We start from the raw sequence: 20,771 nt of genomic DNA on the forward strand, positions 1-20,771 counted from the left end.
TGGTGTGTGTTTGTGTGTGTGTCTGTGTGTGTGACACTGTGGGAGAAAAAACCCAGAAACAAACAATGGATACACACTGAGTATACCAAACATTAGGAACACATTCCTAATATTGAGTTGCATCCCCTTTTGTCCTCAGAACAGCCTCAATTCATCAGGGCATGGACTCTACAAGGTGTCGTAAGCGTTCCACATGGATCAAATCAAATCAAATCACATTTATTTATATAGCCCTTCGTACATCAGCTGATATCTCAAAGTGCTGTACAGAAACCCAGCCTAAAACCCCAAACAGCAAGCAATGCATGTGAAAGAAGCACGGTGGCTAGGAAAAACTCCCTAGGAAAAACTCCCTAGAAAGGCCAAAAACCTAGGAAGAAACCTAGAGAGGAACCAGGCTATGAGGGGTGGCCCATGTTGACTCCAATGCTTCCCACAGTTGGCTGGATGTCCTTTAGGTGGTGGACCATTCTTGATATACACAGGAAACTGTTGTGTGAAAAACCCAGCAGCATTGCAGTTCTTGACCAAAACTGGTGTGCCTGGCTCCTAGTACCATACTCTGTTTAAAGGTACTTACATCTGTTGTCTCGCCCATTCACCCTCTCAATGGCACACACACAATCCATGTCTGAATTGTATGAAGGCATTAAAAATCCTTCTTTAACCTGTCTCCTCCCCTTCATCTACACTGATTGAAGTGGATTTAACAAGTGACATCAATATTGGATCATAGCTTTCACCTGGATTCACCTGGTCAGTCTTTCATGGAAAGAGCATGTTTAGTAAACTCAGTGTATTGTCACCTGGTTTGTGTGACTCATGGAAACAAAATCATATCTTCTGAGAAGTAAGAGGATAAAGTGCCACAGTTAGTTATAAAAACCTCTGTTATAACTGTGGGCGTATCCTCTCAGCAGCGTGACACATCTAAAACTAACAGTTTCACAACCGCCCTTTGTCACAGTTGCCTTGGAATTCTCCTTAATGGCGTTGTTATCTCTTTGTTTGCTTATGTCCTTATGGCTGTGTGCTGTGCTGTTCCTTACCGTAGCCGGTACCTGAAACCTGTGGCCTTAGACCTGTACTATGTAGACCACAAGCCCTTCTGCCTGGCTGTATAGCTGGTCTCTACCCAACAGTCCAATGTCCATTTAGATAATAAGTCTGAAGAGCTGACGCAGAGAGAGGCAGGGTTACAGCAGGCTGCTATCTGATTACTATCAACACACAGGTCACAAACACAGGGAGAGAGAGAGAGAGAGAGAGAGAGAGAGAGAGAGAGAGAGGCAGAGGCAGAAACAGACAGGTAGAGAGACGCTGAACGCAGTGAGAACAACAACTAACTAACTAACAACTGTGGAACTGAACTGAACAGCAGACAAACAGAAGACTGAAGAAGTCCTAACAAAGAGAGACTGGTCGAAGAGGTAGTGTTAGTGAGCGACCATGGCTAAACAGACAGAGATGTTTGTCCTGTTCTTCGTCTGTCTGTCCGGGCTGGTCCAGTCTACGACAGCGATGATATTCTGGACAGCGTACGTGGGGGTACATTTCTACGACAGCAGCACTAACCAGACAGAGACCAGGTTCTGTGAGTGTGGGGTGTACGGGCGTTCCTCCCCTCTGGAGAGCGCTGCCGGGATGGTGGTCCTCCCTGCCTCAGACCCCCAGGGCTGCAGCCTGGACCCCTACCCCTCCTACCACAACACCACCACCCAGGGGTCCTGGATCGCTCTGGTCAAGAGGGGAAACTGTACCTTCAGTGAGAAGATCAAGGCAGCCTGGGCCAGGGGGGCGGCGGCCGTAGTGGTCTATAACCTGGATGGAACCGGTAACAGCTCAGATTACATGACGCACAGCGACAGCACTGGCACCGTGGCCATCATGATCGGTAACCTCCAGGGGGTAGAGATCGCTAACATAGTGCGGAGTGGTGTGGCCGTCTCCATGGTGATCGAGGTGGGCAAAGCCCATGGGCCCTGGATGGACACCTATTGGCTCTACTTCCTGTCTATCGCCTTCTTCATTGTGACGGGCGCCTCCATTGTCTACTTCGGATTTGTCTCCGCCCACCGGCTGCACAGTCTCAGGGTGATCCGTCTCACCGATAGGCGGCTGAGGAATCAGGCCAAGAAAGCGATTGGTCGGCTGGAGGTGCGTACGCTGAAGCGCGGGGACGAGGAGACAAAGTTGGACAGCCACATGTGTGCCGTGTGTATCGAGTCATACCGCCCAGGAGATGTAGTGACCGTCCTGACCTGTGGTCATCTGTTCCACAAGGCCTGTATCGAGCCCTGGCTGCTGGACAAGAGGACCTGCCCCATGTGTAAGGCTGACATCCTGAAGGCCTTAGGAGTGGAGGGGCCTGGGGAGGAGGAGAGCAGCAGTTCCTCTGTCCCACCACCAGATGTCCCTATCGTCACAGTGTCTGGAGGATCAGATAGAGAGCTGCTGTATGAGGTCCCTCTCAATGACAAACACCTTCCGACCCCCACCCTGAGTCCTCAACCCCCCACCGAGGCCTGGCAACCACATCACTATGACAATATGGCCTTCCAGCGAGAGACACACTCTCAGGGGAACGTGACCACCAGAGGATAAATGACAACAACACCACTGGATAATGGTCATTTCTACCTGGAGCATGAACAACAACCCATAGACAGCTTCACACAGCTACAGCAGTGGTTTGTGATATACTGTACTAGCACGGTTAGCTAAACCATATCTACTGTACTGCTAGGAAAATATCTCCCTGGATTCAAACACGGTTTACTGATGATCAAATAACTATCATGGCAGTAGATTCTACCTTTGCTTATCATAGAGAGCTGTAGCCTAAACCCTGGTCCAGGAAGCTGCAGGCGTGCAGGCTTCTCTTTTAACTTCTCTTTGAGATCAAAGTTACTTCTTTATAATTTGTTAAATGAACAAACGATCACTTGTATGATGATGAGAAAGGCTGAATATATTTTTCTATTAAATTGATATCTCTGCTGTATTTTTAAAAGTAGATATTCTGAGAGTAAAACAAAAATCAGTATTTAAGAAGGAATGGAACTACGGTATACTGTAATGGTTCACATATTAAATGAAATGATTAACCAACAAAACAGAATATGTACTAACTTACCTACTAACCTGGTTTAGTATCGCTAGAGATGTACTGTACATGTGTCTGTGGCAGGGTAGGTGTCAATTCCATTTCAAATCAGTCAATTCAGAAAGTGAATTAAATTCATAAGTTGATCAAATCTTCATTAAAAACAAATGGCACTTTTGAATACAATTTGAATGAATATCCTGAAGTGACAATGGAAACCATCTTGAGTTTTCTTAACCTGGACTGGTCATGTGGTGAGGAGGGACGCCTGGGCCTAATGATGAGAGCCCTGCCAGTCTGAGACCAGGAGAGGGGAGGATGAGAGGAGAAGAGGGAAGGGTGAGAGGAGGAGAGGAGGAGGAGAGGGGAGGAGAGAATGAGAGGAGGAGGAGAGGAGAGGGGAGAATGAGAGGAGAAGAGGGAAGGGTGAGAGGAGGAGGAGAGGGGAGGATGAGAAGAGAAGAGGGAACAGTGAGAGGAGGAAGGGAGGGGAGGATGAGAGAAGAGGGAAGGGTGAGAGGAGGAGAGGAGAGGAGGAGAAGGAAGGGTGAAAGGAGGAGAGGAGGAAGAGAGGGGAGCAGAGGAGAACAGAGGATGAGAAAGTCTATAATTACCTCCTAGCAGCAGGACTCCACTCACCTCACACCTACTGATCAGCCATAATCACCTCCTTCTAGCAGCAGGACTCCACTCACCTCACACCTACTGATCAGCCATAATCACCTCCTTCTAGCAGCAGGACTCCACTCACCTCACACCTACTGATCAGCCATAATCACCTCCTTCTAGCAGCAGGACTCCACTCACCTCACACCTACTGATGTGCCATAATCACCTCCTTCTAGCAGCAGGACTCCACTCACCTCACACCTACTGATCAGCCATAATCACCTCCTTCTAGCAGCAGGACTCCACTCACCTCACACCTACTGATGTGCCATAATCACCTCCTTCTAGCAGCAGGACTCCACTCACCTCACACCTACTGATCAGCCATAATCACCTCCCTCCCACCCAGGGGCCTGTAGTGTGTGTGTGTGTGTGTGTGTGTGTGTGTGTGTGTGTGTGTGTGTGTGTGTGTGTGTGTGTGTGTGTGTGTGTGTGTGTGTGTGTGTGTGTGTGTGTGTGTGTGTGTGTGTGTGTAGAAGCTCCCCAGGATGTGGCTAATAGAACTTGGTCATTAATTAGCAGGAAACCCAGCTGAATGCCCTCTTCTGCCTAGGGTTGAATGGTGGCAACCCGGTTACCGAGAACTACAGCGATTTACCGGCCAAACCACTCCCTTCTCCCGGAATAAATACCAGAGAGAAACCAGTAAATTATAATAAATTATTTATATGAACAGCAAGGCGTGAAATGGAAATGTTAAATTATATGTGATGTCTAAATCTGTCTTCTCTAATGCCTCTGCATAATGAATCATCAACACTCAGGGTGGGGACAGACAGTCCATCTCAGGGTGGGGACAGACAGCCCATCTCAGGGTGGGGACAGACAGCCCATCTCAGGGTGGGGACAGACAGCCCATCTCAGGGTGGGGACAGACAGCCCATCTCAGTATGAAACACAGTTCATAATGCATGGTATTCCTACATTTTCTGCATCATACAGTAATATAAATGTAAAGAATGAATGCGTATCTAATTTACCCATCTCCATCTGGGTCATCTTTTTTTTAATTCTAAATATGTTGTTGTTTTTTATCGCAGCTACAGAGTTTTAAAACAGCCTATCACTCGAATATCACGCGGGAGCACTCTCTGTCTTTCTCTCTCTCCATTAACTCCATTCAAATTGCATCCAAAATAGATCATCCTGTTCTAGATTGATATACAGCCCTATATATAGATGTCCTAGCCTACCTCTTTCAGGTAATACATTCAATGCAGTATTAGTCTTATATTTAGCTAATTAATGATGGGTTATGCATAATAAGCTTGTAATTTATAGCCTCTTGTCTCTTGCTCAATACGCACACACCTGTGCTCCGCTGGCCTCTCTCCTTAAAAAATGCTCCTTAGCTCTTGGAGTCCCATGCAGGAAAAGCTACACTAGAACAGCTTGCTGGACATTATTCTATTTTTGCATTTCTTATACCAATAGACTATTAGAAGAGGGACACAAGCTCTTGTTTGCTGAATGTTAAATACAGCAGCCAATAGATCTCACAGGTAGTTTGAAAGAAGAGTGAACTCACGATGGTGGTAGGTTATATTTATTCAGACCCATAACCATTCAATCTTCATGAAGAGAAGTGAAAGCCTTCTGCATCTCATTCTGGTCCTATATTATTCAAGGATGTCATTAGAATGATGACGATAAGGACAACAAAACTTATTTCATTTAACTGTTGAAAGAGGAAGGAATGAAGCAATAATAGAGGAAGAGGAGGTAGGCTAGTAACATTAGGGGGAAGATTATGAAAGGTCAGCCTAATAATTATACAAATAGGCCCGATTCAATTTCAGAATTAAAATCTAATTTGCTAGCCTATACTTGTAACTTTGTAGGCTGTGCTGCACCATAATCTGATGATGCTCTCCCTGCTTTATCATTTTTATCATAATTCCAGTCCATATAATACAGTATAATACAATACAGTACAGTAATACAGTATACAGTACAGTATGGTAATACAGTATAATACAGTACAGTAATACAGTATAATACAGTGCAGTACAGGAATACAGTTCACACTCAAAAAGATTAGCCTGCTGGAGCTAGTTTCATTTATTTACCCAAGAGAGCATATAGCTAGCTACGTCTATGGGCTTTTATGTTTTTCTGTCGTGCGTAATGTGCAGTAGCCTATATCATATATGTATTGGATAAGGGCACAATCATTTTGGGCTCATTAAATGTCTTTAATGAATAGACATAGGCCTATTTATATGCTTTATAATGCTTTTGAATGACACTTCTGGTTTTGCCGGAACATACCGGGTTACCCGGGAGAAAAGTGATTTATTCTCGGGATGGAACATTTGTAAAATACAGAGAAAATATTCAATCCTACTGTACATAACCTTCGAAATAATGGACAATGCAGAGTTCACTTTCCCAAGGTAATGTACAGAATGGAGGCCTTTATCGCGCTCATACCACAGTTGCCAAAGAAAACTATATGAAAGCACACATTTACCGGTAGAAATAAAACATTTGTTGATATTTACATTTTTATAAGCAAATTCATACTTTCTCATCTTTTGGTTGCTAGAGATGTTTGTTCGTCTTAGTTTGATATTTACGGACGCGACTCAGTCATTTGTTCTTTATGGCATGGTAATGTGCTTATCCTTTGCTTGCTGCTAGCTGGCCAACTAGCTATGGCTACACAGTCATGACCTCTACAGCCAGAATAACAGCATAGTGTCTTGTGTTGTGTTTGTTTAAGATGTTTATCCCGATGTTTGCCATAGAAAGCAATACTAAGCACACATTTACCGGTAGAAAAAAAAGTTTATGTTTTCATTCATATAAGCGAATTCACTGTCTCATCTTTTGGTTGCTAGAGACGCGACCCTGTCGTTCGTTCGACTTTTTCAATACTTATGGACTCGACCCAGTCGTTCGATCTTTATGTTCCGTTACCATGCTTGCTGGCAGTGTTCTTATTCCTTGCTTGTTAGCTAGCCAGCTAGCTACGGCTAACACAGTCACAACCTCTGCAGTCAGAATAACAGTAAAGTAGTTGTTTTCTATTGACATTAATTTGGATACATCCATAACAATGAGCTGATAACGCCGATTTTGCCTGGCATAGCTAGAAAAGTTTTCCTCCTCGTCAGGACACTCGTCAATACTGACTGTTAATTACGAGGAAATTGTATTGCATATCAAACTCTAGTCTAGAAGCTAGCTTAAAAGGATCGGACCCTTTTTTTCAATTTTTGCCTAAAATGACAAACTCAAATCTAACTGCCTGTAGCTCAGGACCTGAAGCAAGGATATGCATATTCTTGATACCATTTCAAAGGAAACACTTTGAAGTTTGTGGAAATGTGAAATTAATGTAGAAGAATATAACACATTAGATCTGGTAAAAGATAATACAAAGAAAAAAACATATTTTTTGTTCCATCATCTTTGAAATGCAAGAGAAAGGCCATTAAATCACCTAGTAGTCTAGGTGGAGCATGATATTCAAATGCCGTTTTGCCTAACTCAGAGTGAATCCTGGGTATCTCTGGCACTAGCATGTCCTGTGACCAAGTCTGATAAATACTGTTTGACCACTGGATTTTTGAGTTAAGATAATTAGGAAGTTCATGTAAGACAGCTTTATAAACAAATATCAACCAGTGTCTGGCCCTTCTAAAAGTCAGGAAGTCCCAGCCAACCGAAGTGTACAAAAGGCAATGATGTGTGCAAAAGTTTGCACCAGAAACAAAACGCAACGCTGCATGATACACTACATCCAATTTCTTCAGTACTGATGCTGATCCATGCATATATAAAACATCACAATAATCAAGCACTGACATAAAAGTGGACTGTACAATTTCCTTTCTGTGCTGTGATGACAGGCAAGATTTATTTATTTAAAAAAATCAAATTCTCAATTTCAGCTTCTTTACCAGCTCAGTTACATGAGTTTTCAAAGAGAGATTATCATCTAACCAAATTCCAAGGTATTTATAGGTGGGAACACGTTCCAAAAGTGAGCCATCATGTGTAGCAATGTTCACATTTTCCAATTGTAAATACCTCATACTTAGTTATACTTGAATTAAGCACCAGCCTAAGATCTACAAGTGCATCTTGAAGCAATTGAAAGTCAATGCTTGAGCAAGTGATGGGGCTGTGGCATATAGTACTGTGTCATCAATATAGAAATGAAACTTGCATTTTTTCACTGAGTTACAGATATCATTCATGTATATATTGAATATTAAAGGACCTAAAATCGAACCTTGTGGGACTCTTTGTGAACAGTGACAAAATCTGATTGTACCCCATCTGCAATAATAGTCTGAGATCTATCACTGAGATAATTCTGAAACCACAAACATGTATCTGATGCCAACCCCAATGAGGTCAGTCTCTCAGGCAGAAGAGAATGATAAACTGTATCAAAAGCCTTCGACGGGTCAACAAACAAAGCAACACAGTTCAACTTCTTATCCAAGGCTCTTACAATATCATTTACAACCAGTGTGGTGGCTGTGATAGTACTGTACCCCGGTCTAAAACCGGACTGAAATTTGTTCAGAATGCAGTTGTCAGTATCAGGAATCAAGGTAAGACTCAGATGCAGACGGTCAAAGTAACACTGTTTATTGCAGCAACAGGGGCAGGCAAAGACAGGTCAAGGCAGGCAGGGGTCGCAAATACAGGGTAAGGCAAAGGTGCAGGATGGCAGGCGGACTCAGGGTCAGGGACAGGCAGGGTTCAGTAATCCAGAGGTGGAGCAAAGGTACAGGACGGCAGGCTCAGGGTCAGGCAGCGAGGTCAGGTGGGCGGGTACAGGGTCAGGACAGGCAAAGGTCAAAACCCGGAGGACTAGCAAAGAGAGGCTGGGAAACGATAGGAGCTGACAGGAAAAACGCTGGTTAGCTTGAACGAACAAGACGAACTGGCAACAAACAGACAGAGAACACAGGTATAAATACACAAGGGATAATTGGGAAGATGGTGACACCTGGAGGGGGGTGGAGACAAGCACAAGGACAGGTGAAAGATCAGGGCGTGACAGTCAGACAAGAAAGAGCGCAGCTAAACATTTACCAATGACTAACATTTTTGCAATACAAGACAGCTTAGAGATTGGTCGATAATTATCAAGGTCACCAGTATCCCCACCTTTGTGCAGAGGCAGCACATAGGCAGTTTTCCAAATCTTAGGTATGACCTCAGAGGTCAACGTGAGGTTAAAAATATGAGTAAGAGCACCAGAGATATGTGGTGCAGCTCTAGCCAGCAACCCTGGGTCAAGTTTGTCAGCCCCTGTTGCTTTCTTAGTGTCTATGGCTAGCAAGGCATCACTAACTTTCTGTTCTGTGAAGAGGCTTAGAGAGAAACCCTGACCACCAGCATCAACATACTCATGCATAATCCCTTCATATGTATCGTTTCTTCCTTCATTTGTGGTTGACATTTTCTCAACAAGACTCCCTGCTGCAATGAAGTGATTGTTGAAGGCATTATCAATGTCATTGTTATCAGTAATGAGTCCAGTACCCAACCCTATCTGATTTGGGAGTGTAGAGTGCATATTGTTCATTAATGTTTTAACTACTTCCCATAACAGTCATTTAAACTAGTCACATAGTAATCTGATTTTGTTCTTCTAGTCTGATGCACAGGTTTCTCAGCTGCCTAGAAGTCAGCCAGTCAGAGCTAGAAGTTTCTCTAGCCTTAGCCCATGCTACATCTTTTTACAAATAGCATCAGAGATGTCTGAATTAAACCATGGGTTTGATCTATTCTTTACTCTAACCTTAGTGTATGGAACGGGTTTATCGGCAATGGAAATAAAAACACTAGTACATTTTTCTAATGCCAACTCGACTCCATGTATATTACAAATAGATTCAATATTACTATGGGAAAGATCCTGTAAGAAAGCTTGTTCTCTAAAGTTTCTGTAATTTATTTTGGTGATAATACAAGGTTTGGCCCTATGAATTCTGACATCTCTAACACACGTAATGGGGCAGTGATCACTGACACCTAGTGGAAATACTCCCCTAGCTCTATATTTCTCAGGTGCATTTGTTAGTATATAAACAAGAAATGAGGACTTTGTAGGCACCTTAAGATTTGGCCTTGTTGGCTCAGTGAATAATTGTGTGAGATTTACCTCAGTACAAAAGTCTTTAAAACTGTCTGAGTCCTGTGTTTTCCAATCAAAGTCAAAATCTCCTAGGAAAATGACTTCAGTTGAAATAAAAGTGGCTAATAATTTTGTTAAATGGCTAAGCATATTCTTACTAGCAGAAGGTGGGCAATATACTCCAACGATTGTAACTTTACAGTTGTTACCTAATGTAAGACTTAGAGTTAACACTTCAAATTGATTTGGAATGGAGACAGATTTAATTAGTGCAGTGGAGAGGTTATTTTTTAGCATAGATAGCCACTCCTCCCCCTCTACTCATCCTGTCAGCTCTAAAAACATTGTACCCATCCAGTCCAATATCTGCATCATTACAATTCCTTGATAACCAAGTTTCAGATAAAACAAAGAAATCAGGACTAGCCTGAGAAACTTAAATCTTAATAAAATCAACATTTGACAATATTCTATGTACATTCAAATGTAAAAAACCCAAGTCCCTTATAGTTTTTAAAAACATGTGGATTGTTGATATCGAGCGGGGTACTTGAAGTGTTTACACAAGTATAATCGCCAGTGTGAACCAAGTGAATGTGGACAAGATTGCTAAATACATTACCCCTACGTCTGATACAATACTTGTTCTAGCTATACTGGGACTAGACCTATATCATTTTGATTGTTTAAGTACCTTTTCAATGTTGGATGATAGCAGGCGGACACCATTTTCACTGAGGTGGAATCCATCATTGACGAAGTACCTCTGCTTTTTCCAAAAACAATCAAAATTGTCAACAAATGATGTGCCCATGTCTCTAGAAAGACGCATTAGCCATAGATGAAAAGACCACATCTTACGAAAACTCTCAGTCCCACAACGGCGAGGAGATGGGATTGGTCCTGAGATAACGATTCTTCCTGCAAGGCTTCAAGCTGTTTCCAAGAGCAACAAGAAGTTGTTTCTGAGTCTCTCAGACTTCACTCCTGTAGTGTCATTAGAACCAACGTGCAACACAACTGTTCTTGACTACTGTTAAAATTCAAATTCATTCGGTGACTTTAGCACCTGGAAAACAAGTGTGCGTGTATCTTGGATTGACACTTGCTTTACCATTGAGCTCCTGATTAAAACGGTAGCTAGCCGTTTACCATTATTGTTTTCTTCCCTCGCCTTTAGCACAGCTCCATTTTTATTCTTGGTTTTTCCAACTCCAACTTGGCCACCACAGATCACGGGGATCAGACACAGCGCGGGCAGAAGAAGACTCTTCCGGATCAGATGACCGTGGACCTGAAGGTGCTGGAACATCAGGATCCAAAGCAGCAAAGCTGTTTGACGTCAGGAGAACACACATTGCTTCCGTGGCTGTAGAGGGTGGAGATAGAAGTCCTCGCTGGCATCGAGTCCCACGCCGTACTGCGATAGTTTGTTGCTAGCAAACCTGTCAATATGACAACCGACTTCAAAATATCAGTTACTGAAAACAGCAGGTCAAACTAGAAACATGTGGGAGGATTGGACAGCTTTAGTGGTGGAGGGGACCGGAGAAATTCATGTTCATCACTCACCACGTTAGGTCATCAAACGCTCCAAAAAATTACCTCGTTGGACCTGCGTTTACAATGTATCCCATTTCAGTTGGTGTAGTTGTTGGTTTAGCTTTCTGTAACTTTGTAGTAAGTACTGTCTGCATGTGTAGACGCATATTGCGTCATGATTGCAAGCTGTCCGGATATCTTTTCCAACTGTCCCATTGTCTGGTTTAAATGTCCATTCTAGAATGTCCTTCTAGCCAATCAGAAACAAGTATTCAACAATTCTGTAGTATAATGTACTATACTGTACTATATTGTGCTATACTGTACTGTACTATATTATACTGTACTATACTGTACTGTGTTGATCCAGACTATAGTCCTCCTGCTGTGTGGTGGTCAGAGCAGGGAACCAGATTAGAGTCCTAGTGTGGTGTGTGGTGGTCAGAGCAGGGAACCAGATTAGAGTCCTCGTGCTGTGTGGTGGTCAGAGCAGGGAACCAGATTAGAGTCCTAGTCTGGTGTGTGGTGGTCAGAGCAGGGAACCAGATTAGAGTCCTCGTGCTGTGTGGAGGTCAGAGCAGGGAACCAGATTAGAGTCCTAGTGTGGTGTGTGGTGGTCAGAGCAGGGAACCAGATTAGAGTCCTAGTGTGCTGTGTGGTGGTCAGAGCAGGGAACCAGATTAGAGTCCTAGTGTGCTGTGTGGTGGTCAGAGCAGGGAACCAGATTAGAGTCCTAGTGTGCTGTGTGGTGGTCAGAGCAGGGAACCAGATTAGAGTCCTCGTGCTGTGTGGTGGTCAGAGCAGGGAACCAGATTATAGTCTTAGTGTGCTGTGTGGTGGTCAGATCATGGAACCAGATTAGAGTCCTCGTGCTGTGTGGTGGTCAGAGCAGGGAACCAGATTAGAATCCTAGTGTGGTGTGTGGTGGTCAGAGCAGGGAACCAGATTAGAGTCCTAGTGTGGTGTGTGGTGGTCAGAGCAGGGAACCAGATTAGAGTCCTCGTGCTGTGTGGTGGTCAGAGCAGGGAACCAGATTAGAATCCTAGTGTGGTGTGTGGTGGTCAGAGCAGGGAACCAGATTAGAGTCCTAGTGTGATGGTCAGAGCAGGGAACCAGATTAGAGTCCCTGTGCTGTCTGGTGGTCAGAGCAGGGAACCAGATTAGAGTCCTAGTGTGATGTGTGGTGGTCAGAGCAGGGAACCAGATTAGAGTCCCCGTGCTGTCTGGTGGTCAGAGCAGGGAACCAGATTAGAGTCCTAGTGTGGTGTGTGGTGGTCAGAGCAGGGAACCAGATTAGAGTCCTAGTGTGGTGTGTGGTGGTCAGAGCAGGGAACCAGATTAGAGTCCTAGTGTGGTGTGTGGTGGTCAGAGCAGGGAACCAGATTAGAGTCCTAGTGTGGTGTGTGGTGGTCAGAGCAGGGAACCAGACGATATTGAGAGAGAGATAATTCAGACTGTTACTGTGGTGGTGGTGAGGTGATTGATCTAAGAGAGAGAGAGTAATTCAGACTGTTACTGTGGTGGTGGTGAGGTGATTGATCTAAGAGAAAGAGAGTCATTCAGACTGTTACTGTGGTGGTGGTGAGGTGAGGTGATTGATCTAAGAGAGAGAGAGTCATTCAGACTGTTACTGTGTTTGTGGTGAGGTGATTGATCTAAGAGAGAGAGAGTCATTCAGACTTTTACTGTGGTGGTGGTGAGGTGATTGATCTAAGAGAGAGAGAGTCATTCAGACTGTTACTGTGGTGGTGGTGAGGTGATTGATCTAAGAGAAAGAGAGTCATTCAGACTGTTACTGTGGTGGTGGTGAGGTGATTGATCTAAGAGAGAGAGAGTCATTCAGACTGTTACTGTGGTGGTGGTGAGGTGATTGATCTAAGAGAGAGAGAGTCATTCAGACTGTTACTGTGGTGGTGGTGAGGTGATTGATCTAAGAGAGAGAGAGTCATTCAGACTGCTACTGTGGTGGTGATGAGGTGATTGATCTAAGAGAGAGAGAGTCATTCAGACTGTTACTGTGGTGGTGGTGAGGTGATTGATCTAAGAGAGAGAGAGTCATTCAGACTGTTACTGTGGTGGTGGTGAGGTGATTGATCTAAGAGAGAGAGAGTCATTCAGACTGTTACTGTGGTGGTGATGAGGTGATTGATCTAAGAGAGAGAGAGTCATTCAGACTGTTACTGTGGTGGTGGTGTGTAGGTGATTGATCTAAGAGAGAGAGAGTCATTCAGACTGTTACTGTGGTGGTGGTGAGGTGATTGATCTAAGAGAGAGAGAGTCATTCAGACTTTTACTGTGGTGGTGGTGAGGTGATTGATCTAAGAGAGAGAGAGTCATTCAGACTGTTACTGTGGTGGTGGTGAGGTGATTGATCTAAGAGAGAGAGAGTCATTCAGACTTTTACTGTGGTGGTGGTGAGGTGATTGATAACGGCTGTAGAAGGGAAAAGGTTGGGTCTGAATGTTCTCATTTAAAGGAACATTGGGTCGTTTACAGAAACACTGGTTGTGGGGTAGGTGGCTTTAGCCCCATTCCTGTGTTGACCTTCAGTGCTGGACATCCATCCAACAGTCAAACTCATTAGATCTAGCTGGACCACCAACACAATACTGTAGCTGAGCTCTTACACGTTGGTAAAGCTAGTCTGGTTTTATGTGGGTGTTAAACCAGTGGATGGTAGTTAAAGCTGAGTGTGAGAAACAAAGGACTTTGAACGTGAGTATTGTTTTAGCTGCTCTTACTCTGCTGTGGTCCCGTGTGGCTCAGTTGGCATAGCATGGCGTTTGCAACGCGTGGGTTCGATTCCCACGGGGAACCAGTATTAAAAAGTATGAAAATGTATGCACTCACAGTACTGTAAGTCTCTTTTGATAAGAGCGTCCACTAACACTAAATGATGTAAGTCTGTGGTGTAATAAGCATATCAATATAGTTAATACTGCACTGCCATCTAGTGGAAGAGATCAGCAACTTCACTTGAATTTCATATTATACTTTATATTATGAATATAATACATGCAGACTACTGTATCTTTCTACATTCCTTGTCATAAAAAGCTGGCCTATAAAGATGACTAGTCATTCCGTATTTACTGTGGTGGCCACAGCCAGGCTTTAGCAGACACCTCCAGGCTGTTTCAGTGTGGACATCATATTCCTCATTCACTTCATGTTATTTAAAACCACTTTAAATCAGTCTGTCTAAACTGAAAGGCCCATCTATCAGAGGATGAAGAGTTCAGAAGTCCCCCTCTTCCTCTCAGTCAGCAAACTGAAGGTTTTAACTGTAGCAGCACCATCCCTCACTCTCTGACTCTCTGACAGTGTGTGTGTGCACGTGCACGCGCACACACACACACACACACACACACACACACACACACACACACACACACACACACACACACACACACACACACACACACACACACACACACACACACACACACACACACACACACACACACACACACACACACACACACACACACACACACACACACACACACACACACACACACACACACACACACACACACACACACTCTCTCTCTGGCTCTCTACTCTGGGTCATTAGCTAGATGAAGGAGGAGATTTCATTTGATCAGAGAAATATGGGACCAGAGTCAAATGAATCCATTTGCTGGATAAGTGCTTAGTAAAGGGGTTGGTCTGTCCTCTGCAGTACTTATTAACTAGAAAGCTGCTGTGCTGTGTGTTTTCTGGGAACCAGCACACCATTCTACACCACCCATTTTTATAACTGAATACATGGGTAGATATGTAAGGGTTAGGACATTATCAATATGTTTTAATACATTATTTTTATTGCATTGTCAGTATGTTAATAGATGATGTAATGTTTTGAGTATTTGGCTAGATCTTGTGCTTTCCTGGTTTTCTGTGTGTGTCTTTACCACTGCTCTTAACTCCCAGGAGGTGTGGTATGATGCCTTCAACCCTACCTAACCCCAACACACAGCAGACCCCCTCTAACCTGACCCCCTCTATAACCCTACCTAACCCCAACACACAGCAGACCCCCTCTAACCTGACCCCCTCTATAACCCCACCTAACCCCAACACACAGCAGACCCCCTCTATAACCCTACCTAACCCCAACACACAGCAGACCCCCTCTAACCTGACCCCTCTATAACCCTACCTAACCCCAACACACAGCAGACCCCCTCTAACCTGACCCCCTCTATAACCCTACCTAACCCCAACACACAGCAGACCCCCTCTAACCTGACCCCCTCTATAACCCCACCTAACCCCAACACACAGGAGACCCCCTCTAACCTGACCCCCTCTATAACCCTACCTAACCCCAACACACAGCAGACCCCCTCTATAACCCCACCTAACCCCAACACACAGGATACCCCCTCTAACCTGACCCCCTCTATAACCCTACCTAACCCCAACACACAGGAGACCCCCTCTACTGACCCCCTCTATAACCCCACCCAACCCCAACACACAGGAGACCCCCTCTAACCTGACCCCCTCTATAACCCCACCTAACCCCAACACACAGGAGACCCCCTCTAACCTGACCCCCTCTATAACCCCACCTAACCCCAACACACAGGAGACCCCCTCTAACCTGACCCCCTCTATAACCCCACCTAACCCCAACACACAGCAGACCCCCTCTAACCTGACCCCCTCTATAACCCCACCTAACCCCAACACACAGGAGACCCCCCTCTAACCTGACCCCCTCTATAACCCCACCTAACCCCAACACACAGGAGACCCCTCTAACCTGACCCCTCTATAACCCCACCTAACCCCAACACACAGCAGACCCCCTCTAACCTGACCCCCTCTATAACCCCAACACACAGCAGACCCCTCTAACCTGACCCCCTCTATAACCCCAACACACAGCAGACCCCCTCTAACCTGACCCCCTCTACAACCCCACCTAATCCCAACATACAGCAGACCCCCTCTATAACCCCACCTAACCCCAACACACAGCAGACCCCCTCTAACCTGACCCCCTCTATAACCCCACCTAGCCCCAACACACAGCAGACCCCCTCTAACCTGACCCCCTCTATAACCCTACCTAACCCCAACACTTAGCAGACCCCCTCTAACCTGACCCCCTCTGTAACCCCACCTAACCCCAACACACAGCAGACCCCCTCTAACCTGACCCCCTCTATAATACCAACACACAGCAGATCCCCTCTACTGACCCCCTCTATAACCCCACCGAACCCCAACACACAGCAGACCCCAACCTGATAACAAGCTGATGAGATAGTGATTAGATAGTGATGATCACCAGACAGCCCATGAGGAGGAACAATACAGTCCGCTGTCATCTTGTCTCTTTGTCCCTCATTATCCACTATGTCCTGCCTGCTACTACCAACCAGCCAGGTCTTAAGGGGTCAGCAGGTTTCAGTTCGGCTGGCGCCTAGCTAGGTGAACCGAATGAGGTGCTCGCATACTCCCTTAAAAGACCTTCACTTGAAAAATGTGAAAAAAGCGTCAATAGTCAATTTTACGATGCCATAGCCAGTATACATTTCCTCAAAATGGTCAGAATTAATCTTAAGATAAGATACCTGTTTTTACATCTAACTAACTTTCTCAATGAAAAAATGTGCATGAAAATGAGTTGTCTCTCGTTGATTGACAACAAAGACTTGAAGAACCCTACTGTTGACCATTCACCGACAAAGGGGCGTAGACTTCAGCTAACGACTTCGGCTTGTCTCCAGAAAAATTTTGTGTGCTCAAACAAAAACATCACAAAATGTTGTCATAATATATGCCCAAACTCTTCTGAACTGTTTCAGCTGGGAAGCATGTGGGAGCCTTTAGGGTGAGGGATGAGGTGGAGAGGAGGAGGGGGAGGCAGAGAGGAGGAGGGAGCAGGGGTGAGGCAGAGAGAAGGGGTGAGGAGGGGTGAGGAGTGTTAAAGCAGAGAGGAGGGAGAGTGGAGGAGCTGAACACTGCCACCTGTTGGTGAGATGTTGATATTGCACATGTAACATGGCATGAGGAGCCTCTCTCTCTCTCTCTCTCTCTCTCTCTCTCTCTCTCTCTCTCTCTCTCTCTCTCTCTCTCTCTCTCTCTCTCTCTTTCTCTCTCTCCTTCTCTCTCTCTCTGCCTCTTTCTCTCTCTCTTTCTCTCTTTCTGCCTCTTTCTCTCTCTCTTTCTCTCTTTCTCTCTCTCTGCCTCTATTTCTCTCTCTCTCTACCTTTATTTATCTCTCTCTGCCTCTATTTCTCTCTCTCTTTCTCTGCCTCTATTTCTCTCTCTCTCTGCCTCTATTTCTCTCTCTCTCTGCATCTCTCCCGCTCTCGCTCTCTCTCTGCCTCTATTTCTCTCTCTCTATCTCTCTCGCTCTCTCTTTGCCTCTATTTCTCTCTCTCTCTGCATCTCTCTCTCTCTCTCTCGCTCTGCCTCTATTTCTCTCTCTCTCTCTCTCTCTCTCTCTCTCTATTGCTCTCTCTCTCTATTGCTCTCTCTCTATTGCTCTCTCTATTTCTCTCTCTCTCTCTCTCTCTCTATTGCTCTCTCTCTCTCTCTCTATTGCTCTCTCTCTCTATCTCTATTGCTCTCTCTCTCTCTCTCTATTGCTCTCTCTCTCTCTCTCTCTATTGCTCTCTCTCTTGCTCTCTCTTGCTCTCTCTCTCTTGCTCTCTCTCTGCTCTCTCTCTCTTGCTCTCTCTCTTGCTCTCTCTTGCTCTCTCTTGCTCTCTCTCTTGCTCTCTCTTGCTCTCTCTATTGCTCTCTCTTGCTCTCTCTATTGCTCTCTCTTGCTCTCTCTATTGCTCTCTCTCTCTCTCTATTGCTCTCTCTATTGCTCTCTCTCTCTCTCTCTCTCTCTCTCTCTCTCTCTCTATAGCTCTCTCTATTGCTCTCTCTCTCTCTATTGCTCTCTCTATTGCTCTCGCTCTCTCTATTGCTCTCTCTATTGCTCTCGCTCTCTCTACTGCTCTCTCTATTTCTCTTGCTCTCTATTGCTCTTGCTCTCTATTGCTCTCTCTCTCTCTCTCTCTCTCTATTGCTCTCTCTCTCTATTGCTCTCTCTATTTCTCTCTCTCTCTCTCTCTATTGCTCTCTCTCTATTGCTCTCTCTCTCTCTCTCTGCTCTCTCTCTCTGGCTCTCTCTCTCTGGCTATCTCTCTGGCTCTCTCTCTCTGGCTCTCTCTCTCTGGCTATCTCTCTCTGGCTATCTCTCTGGCTCTCTCTCTCTGGCTCTGCCTCTCTGGCTCTGCCTCTCTCTCTCTCTCTATTGCTCTCTCTTTCTCTATTGCTCTCTCTATTGCTCTCGCTCTCTCTATTGCTCTCTCTATTGCTCTCTCTCTCTCTATTGCTCTCTCTATTGCTCTCGCTCTCTCTATTGCTCTCTCTATTGCTCTCGCTCTCTCTATTGCTCTCTCTATTGCTCTCTCTATTGCTCTATTGCTCTTGCTCTCTCTTGCTCTCTATTTCTCTTGCTCTCTATTGCTGTTGCTCTCTATTGCTCTTGCTCTCTATTGCTCTTGCTCTCTCTCTCTCTCTATTGCTCTCTCTCTCTCTATTGCTCTCTCTATTGCTCTCTCTCTCTATTGCTCTCTCTCTCTATTGCTCTCTCTATTTCTCTCTCTCTCTCTCTATTGCGATCTCTCTATTGCTCTCTCTCTCTCTCTCTGCTCTCTCTCTCTGGCTCTCTCTCTCTGGCTCTCTCTCTCTGGCTCTCTCTCTCTGGCTCTCTCTCTCTGGCTCTGCCTCTCTGGCTCTGCCTCTCTCTTGCTCTCTATTGCTCTATTGCTCTCTCTATTGCTCTCGCTCTCTCTATTGCTCTCTCTATTGCTCTCGCTCTCTCTATTGCTCTCTCTATTGCTCTCGCTCTCTCTATTGCTCTCTCTATTGCTCTCTCTATTGCTCTCTCTTGCTCTCTATTTCTCTTGCTCTCTATTGCTCTTGCTCTCTCTCTCTCTCTATTGCTCTCTCTATTGCTCTATTGCTCTCTATTGCTCTCTCTATTGCTCTATTGCTCTCTATTGCTCTCTCTATTGCTCTATTGCTCTCTATTGCTCTCTCTCTATTGCTCTTGCTCTCTCTCTATTGCTCTTGCTCTCTCTCTATTGCTCTCTCTCTCTATTGCTCTCTCTATTTCTCTCTCTCTCTCTCTCTCTATTGCTCTCTCTCTATTGCTCTCTCTCTCTCTCTCTCTGCTCTCTCTCTCTGGCTCTCTCTCTCTCTGGCTCTCTCTCTCTCTGGCTCTCTCTCTCTGGCTCTCTCTCTGGCTCTGCCTCTCTGGCTCTGCCTCTCTCTTGCTCTCTATTGCTCTATTGCTCTCTCTATTGCTCTATTGCTCTTGCTCTCTCTTGCTCTCTATTTCTCTTGCTCTCTATTGCTCTTGCTCTCTCTCTCTCTCTCTCTCTATTGCTCTCTCTCTCTCTATTGCTCTCTCTATTGCTCTCGCTCTCTCTATTGCTCTCTCTATTGCTCTCGCTCTCTCTATTGCTCTCTCTATTGCTCTCTATTGCTCTCTCTCTCTCTATTGCTCTCTCTATTGCTCTCGCTCTCTCTATTGCTCTCTCTATTGCTCTCGCTCTCTCTATTGCTCTCTCTATTGCTCTCTCTATTGCTCTATTGCTCTTGCTCTCTCTTGCTCTCTATTTCTCTTTCTCTCTATTGCTGTTGCTCTCTATTGCTCTTGCTCTCTCTCTCTCTCTCTCTCTATTGCTCTCTCTCTCTCTCTATTGCTCTCTCTATTGCTCTCTCTCTCTATTGCTCTCTCTCTCTATTGCTCTCTCTATTTCTCTCTCTCTCTCTCTCTATTGCGATCTCTCTATTGCTCTCTCTCTCTCTCTCTCTGCTCTCTCTCTCTGGCTCTCTGGCTATCTCTCTGGCTCTCTCTCTCTGGCTCTGCCTCTCTGGCTCTGCCTCTCTCTTGCTCTCTATTGCTCTATTGCTCTCTCTATTGCTCTATTGCTCTTGCTCTCTCTTGCTCTCTATTTCTCTTGCTCTCTATTGCTCTTGCTCTCGCTCTCTCTCTCTCTCTATTGCTCTCTCTCTCTATTGCTCTCTCTATTGCTCTCGCTCTCTCTATTGCTCTCTCTATTGCTCTCGCTCTCTCTATTGCTCTCTCTATTGCTCTCGCTCTCTCTATTGCTCTCTCTATTGCTCTCGCTCTCTCTATTGCTCTCTCTATTGCTCTCTCTATTGCTCTCTCTTGCTCTCTATTTCTCTTGCTCTCTATTGCTCTTGCTCTCTATTGCTCTTGCTCTCTATTGCTCTTGCTCTCTCTCTCTCTCTATTGCTCTCTCTATTGCTCTATTGCTCTCTATTGCTCTCTCTATTGCTCTATTGCTCTCTATTGCT

At 45.0% G+C, this 20,771-nt stretch overlaps 1 protein-coding gene across 1 annotated transcript; it reads left to right on the forward strand.

Moving 5' to 3' along the window:
* The first annotated feature begins 1,239 nt into the window (after window positions 1–1,239).
* Window positions 1,240–3,287, forward strand: LOC106562537 (E3 ubiquitin-protein ligase RNF128). The gene has a single exon (XM_045689385.1). It carries the CDS (start codon window positions 1,450–1,452, stop codon window positions 2,602–2,604), a length of 1,155 nt encoding a protein of 384 aa, XP_045545341.1. The 5' UTR covers window positions 1,240–1,449; the 3' UTR covers window positions 2,605–3,287.
* The last annotated feature ends 17,484 nt before the right edge of the window (window positions 3,288–20,771 follow it).

The sequence above is a fragment of the Salmo salar genome, chromosome ssa11 (assembly GCF_905237065.1).
Source record: "Salmo salar chromosome ssa11, Ssal_v3.1, whole genome shotgun sequence".
NCBI lineage: Eukaryota > Metazoa > Chordata > Actinopteri > Salmoniformes > Salmonidae > Salmo > Salmo salar.